Source organism: Salmo salar, chromosome 14 (assembly GCF_965601325.2).
Source record: "Salmo salar chromosome 14, fSalSal1, whole genome shotgun sequence".
NCBI classification, from domain to species: Eukaryota; Metazoa; Chordata; class Actinopteri; order Salmoniformes; family Salmonidae; genus Salmo; species Salmo salar.
Window position 1 is genome coordinate 108,124,660 of NC_138304.1, and position 6,200 is coordinate 108,130,859.

The following is a 6,200-nucleotide window of genomic DNA, read 5'->3' on the forward strand; positions in this document are numbered from 1 at the left end:
TAGAAACAGGGCAGTACTCTGGTATGAGGCTGACTGTAAAGCAGGTAGAAACAGGGCAGTACTCTGGTATGAGGCTGACTGTAAAGCAGGTAGAAACAGGGCAGTACTCTGGTATGAGGCTCACTGTAAAGCAGGTAGAAACAGGGCAGTACTCTGGTATGAGGCTGACTGTAAAGCAGGTAGAAACAGGGCAGTACTCTGGTATGAGGCTGACTGTAAAGCAGGTAGAAACAGGGCAGTACTCTGGTATGAGGCTGACTGTAAAGCAGGTAGAAACAGGGCAGTACTCTGGTATGAGGCTGACTGTAAAGCAGGTGGAAACAGGGCAGTACTCTGGTATGAGGCTGACTGTAAAGCAGGTGGAAACAGGGCAGTACTCTGGTATGAGGCTGACTGTAAAGCAGGTTGAAACAGGGCAGTACTCTGGTATGAGGCTGACTGTAAAGCAGGTAGAAACAGGGCAGTACTCTGGTATGAGGACTGACTGTAAAGCAGGTAGAAACAGGGCAGTACTCTGATATGAGGCTGACTGTAAAGCAGGTAGGAACAGGCTGGTACTCTGGTAGGAGGACTGACTGTAAAGCAGGTAGAAAATAAGTGTTTATAAATGATGAAAAGACTATGGAGGCGTAGACAGGGGTTGGTACCCTGTCCCTTCCACTCTGTTCCCTACACCCTATGGGTCCTGTTCAAAGTCATCTACTATGTAGGAATATGGTGCCTGAGGAAAACAATGCAGCTGTAGACAGCAGGGAATAAAAGCCAGTTTGACTGCAAAGATGTAATCATCATTTACTTGACTTAAATTATTGGTACGGTACAATAAGCGAGATGATTGATCAACCTATATAGTCTACGACATGTTTTGATCAGAATGACATAACCGTAGGGCTGTAGGTATGTAATGATGGTTACCTGGTTGAGACATGAAAACATGTACAATATATTATCAGATTAATCATTATGAAACATCAATAGGCAGAGAATAAAATCAATAACCTTTTAAAACTATTGTTCTTCCAATCAATCAAATAACAACTAGACATTAAACGGGCCATTTAGATTCTATTCATCAAAAAATGAAATTAATTAGAAAGTAAAATGTGTTGTTTGTAAATCCACTTAAGATAGGGGTCTGTGATTGGATAGGCAAGGGCCATCGTGATCTTTATAGCAGGTCTATAAATCCATTAGATCACTGTGCGGTCTGTGCTGTTATTGGATCACTGAGTGGACCACTTTTGATCTCCCCGACACTGTTGAACTGATTGGCCAGTTCCTGGACCACTGATGTTCTTCCCAACCTGGTCGTTTCTCCTCTTCTCCATGATCAAGTCCTCCAAACACTGAAACTCCAGCATGTGAGACTGTTTATCTGACATTAGGATCTTTAACCTGTATGGCTGTTTTCCTATCCGGATCTCTCCACCCATTTTGAACTCTCGTTTGCCAAATCTGCACCAAGCGGCAAAACACTCTGAATTTCTCCAGCTCAACTCTCCGTCTTTAGCTCCTACCTGTTCCATAGCGTTCTGAACCACCATCTCGGCGCCGAGTGCTTTGAATTTATACAGCTCGTTGACTATCCTACATCTCCTTCCCTGGCTGGCGTCTGTCAGGAAGCTATTCTTTATCTCTGCTCTGTGCAGGTGCACCACCTGGAAGTCACCGACATACACCGCCCAGTGGGGGTACTGTCCCGTTGTTACAAACTCCAGCAGGTCACCTGCCTTGCATTTGTTTAGTAGGATCTCTGGGGAGTAGGTTTCCATGGCCGCTGTCTTGACGCTCTTCTCGTAAATACATTCCCCCCGGTGGTAAACGGCGCACTCCACCTCGTTACTCATGTCGTAGTGTTTCTGTTCCGTACCAGTGTGATGCTCTTTATCCGCTCCATCTACGTTACTGTTTTCACCCTCCGGTTCCTCGTCATCTGTTGAGAAAATATAAGACACTCCGATCCGCGGACCTTCCTCAGTGTCCAGCCCGTTGGGGTCCACTGTGGGAACTTCTGCGTAACTTTGATGTGACAGTTTCATTTTATCCACCTGGTTACCCATGCCTCCTCCCTCGGTAGCAGATAGGCGGTCCACCTGTTAAAAGCCGAGGATCATCGCCATCTGTAGCCGCCTCTGTGTCACACAGCCCGGGTAAAACAAATGACGCCCTCCCGAAGGGCTCCGATCCATCTGTAGCCGCAGGTCTCCTACAAAAAGCAAAATAGTATTCCCAAGCAGCAGTCTGCTGTGATGAAGTCTATTCAGATCAACAAGTGTCTTGCTGTGGATGGATGGAGAATAACAGCATTAGTATTCAGGCAATACAGTTGCCATCCGTCCAGGTGTAGGCTCGTCCCCCTACATGCGCCTCACCTGATATTCGCTAGGCTATTCTCCATGCGTAAAGTTGGAACATTAAACTAATCACGAGCAATACGATTAGGTCGGAACAACAAAAACAATAATACACTTGATGTTATTCGTGCCCGGTGACTAAAATGTATCTTACGTCCGTGCTGTCCGTTAAAGCAGGATGGTACTAATAGTTTCCGCAGTGGTGTAGTTAATAACACCACGGAGGAAATAATGAAACCTGCAAGTGCTTGCGGATTCGATGGCAGGCAGATCTCGGTCTTTGGCACAGCTACAACGACTGGTACAAACGCTTCTTCTCATTTAAAGCTGTAGTGCTTATTTTCTTTTCATCGTGGTTCACATTCTGAGTTCCCCAACTCTAATAAAACGATAGGCTACAAAGTGAATGTGTTGCTATAAATTATTACAACCCATTCTGCTCACAGGCTTCAATAATATTCTACTCCATCGGGAATAAATATGATGTAGATCAATGTGTACCACTACATAACTGTGTTGTTAATTAAACATATGCAGCAACCTTGTCATTACTGGAGAACATTGTATTAAAATCCTACATCGTAATATATTTGTAATATCAGAGTGCAAATAAAGTTGAACCTGTTTGTACTGTTGTTACATTTACATTTTAGTCATTTAGCAGATACTCTTATCCAGAGCGACTTACAGTAGTGAATGCATACATTTCATTTCATTTTTTTTTTATTTTTTTTCTGTGCTGGCACACCATGGGAATCGAACCCACAACCCTGGCGTTGCAAACACCATGCTCTACCAACTGAGCTACAGGGAAGGCACAAGAGGAAGAGAGATTGTTTTTCTTCCTTTTACCTCTGATAGCAGGGCACTCACATCGTCTAGTCTACTAAACTGTTCCTTAGTGTCCTTAGTGTCTCACATCGTCTAGTCTACTAAACTGTTCCTTAGTGTCTCACATCGTCTAGTCTACTAAACTGTTCCTTAGTGTCTCACATCGTCTAGTCTACTAAACTGTTCCTTAGTGTCTCACATCGTCTAGTCTACTAAACTGTTCCTTAGTGTCCTTAGTGTCTCACATCGTCTAGTCTACTAAACTGTTCCTTAGTGTCTCACATCGTCTAGTCTACTAAACTGTTCCTTAGTGTCCTTAGTGTCTCACATCGTCTAGTCTACTAAACTGTTCCTTAGTGTCTCACATCGTCTAGTCTACTAAACTGTTCCTTAGTGTCTCACATCGTCTAGTCTACTAAACTGTTCCTTAGTGTCCTTAGTGTCTCACATCGTCTAGTCTACTAAACTGTTCCTTAGTGTCTCACATCGTCTAGTCTACTAAACTGTTCCTTAGTGTCTCACATCGTCTAGTCTACTAAACTGTTCCTTAGTGTCTCACATCGTCTAGTCTACTAAACTGTTCCTTAGTGTCTCACATCGTCTAGTCTACTAAACTGTTCCTTAGTGTCCTTAGTGTCTCACATCGTCTAGTCTACTAAACTGTTCCTTAGTGTCTCACATCGTCTAGTCTACTAAACTGTTCCTTAGTGTCTCACATCGTCTAGTCTACTAAACTGTTCCTTAGTGTCCTTAGTGTCTCACATCGTCTAGTCTACTAAACTGTTCCTTAGTGTCTCACATCGTCTAGTCTACTAAACTGTTCCTTAGTGTCCTTAGTGTCTCACATCGTCTAGTCTACTAAACTGTTCCTTAGTGTCTCACATCGTCTAGTCTACTAAACTGTTCCTTAGTGTCTCACATCGTCTAGCCTACTAAACTGTTCCTTAGTGTCTCACATCGTCTAGTCTACTAAACTGTTCCTTAGTGTCTCACATCGTCTAGTCTACTAAACTGTTCCTTAGTGTCTCACATCGTCTAGTCTACTAAACTGTTCCTTAGTGTCCTTAGTGTCTCACATCGTCTAGTCTACTAAACTGTTCCTTAGTGTCTCACATCGTCTAGTCTACTAAACTGTTCCTTAGTGTCCTTAGTGTCTCACATCGTCTAGTCTACTAAACTGTTCCTTAGTGTCTCACATCGTCTAGTCTACTAAACTGTTCCTTAGTGTCTCACATCGTCTAGTCTACTAAACTGTTCCTTAGTGTCTCACATCGTCTAGTCTACTAAACTGTTCCTTAGTGTCTCACATCGTCTAGTCTACTAAACTGTTCCTTAGTGTCCTTAGTGTCTCACATCGTCTAGTCTACTAAACTGTTCCTTAGTGTCTCACATCGTCTAGTCTACTAAACTGTTCCTTAGTGTCCTTAGTGTCTCACATCGTCTAGTCTACTAAACTGTTCCTTAGTGTCTCACATCGTCTAGTCTACTAAACTGTTCCTTAGTGTCTCACATCGTCTAGTCTACTAAACTGTTCCTTAGTGTCCTTAGTGTCTCACATCGTCTAGTCTACTAAACTGTTCCTTAGTGTCTCACATCGTCTAGTCTACTAAACTGTTCCTTAGTGTCCTTAGTGTCTCACATCGTCTAGTCTACTAAACTGTTCCTTAGTGTCTCACATCGTCTAGTCTACTAAACTGTTCCTTAGTGTCTCACATCGTCTAGTCTACTAAACTGTTCCTTAGTGTCTCACATCGTCTAGTCTACTAAACTGTTCCTTAGTGTCTCACATCGTCTAGTCTACTAAACTGTTCCTTAGTGTCTCACATCGTCTAGTCTACTAAACTGTTCCTTAGTGTCCTTAGTGTCTCACATCGTCTAGTCTACTAAACTGTTCCTTAGTGTCTCACATCGTCTAGTCTACTAAACTGTTCCTTAGTGTCCTTAGTGTCTCACATCGTCTAGTCTACTAAACTGTTCCTTAGTGTCTCACATCGTCTAGTCTACTAAACTGTTCCTTAGTGTCTCACATCGTCTAGTCTACTAAACTGTTCCTTAGTGTCTCACATCGTCTAGTCTACTAAACTGTTCCTTAGTGTCCTTAGTGTCTCACATCGTCTAGTCTACTAAACTGTTCCTTAGTGTCTCACATCGTCTAGTCTACTAAACTGTTCCTTAGTGTCCTTAGTGTCTCACATCGTCTAGTCTACTAAACTGTTCCTTAGTGTCTCACATCGTCTAGTCTACTAAACTGTTCCTTAGTGTCTCACATCGTCTAGTCTACTAAACTGTTCCTTAGTGTCTCACATCGTCTAGTCTACTAAACTGTTCCTTAGTGTCTCACATCGTCTAGCCTACTAAACTGTTCCTTAGTGTCTCACATCGTCTAGTCTACTAAACTGTTCCTTAGTGTCCTTAGTGTCTCACATCGTCTAGTCTACTAAACTGTTCCTTAGTGTCTCACATCGTCTAGTCTACTAAACTGTTCCTTAGTGTCTCACATCGTCTAGTCTACTAAACTGTTCCTTAGTGTCTCACATCGTCTAGTCTACTAAACTGTTCCTTAGTGTCTCACATCGTCTAGTCTACTAAACTGTTCCTTAGTGTCTCACATCGTCTAGTCTACTAAACTGTTCCTTAGTGTCCTTAGTGTCTCACATCGTCTAGTCTACTAAACTGTTCCTTAGTGTCTCACATCGTCTAGTCTACTAAACTGTTCCTTAGTGTCCTTAGTGTCTCACATCGTCTAGTCTACTAAACTGTTCCTTAGTGTCTCACATCGTCTAGTCTACTAAACTGTTCCTTAGTGTCTCACATCGTCTAGTCTACTAAACTGTTCCTTAGTGTCTCACATCGTCTAGTCTACTAAACTGTTCCTTAGTGTCTCACATCGTCTAGCCTACTAAACTGTTCCTTAGTGTCTCACATCGTCTAGTCTACTAAACTGTTCCTTAGTGTCTCACATCGTCTAGTCTACTAAACTGTTCCTTAGTGTCTCACATCGTCTAGTCTACTAAA

The 6,200-nt window shown here is 42.7% G+C and overlaps 1 protein-coding gene across 1 annotated transcript; it reads right to left on the minus strand.

Moving 5' to 3' along the window:
- Positions 1-755: 755 nt before the first annotated feature.
- lratd2a (LRAT domain containing 2a) lies at positions 756-2,614 on the minus strand. The gene is given in 2 exon segments (XM_045693782.2): positions 756-1,294; positions 1,296-2,614. Coding segments are annotated over 2 exon segments (864 nt in total). The 5' UTR covers positions 2,061-2,614; the 3' UTR covers positions 756-1,195.
- Between the last annotated feature and the right edge of the window lie 3,586 nt (positions 2,615-6,200).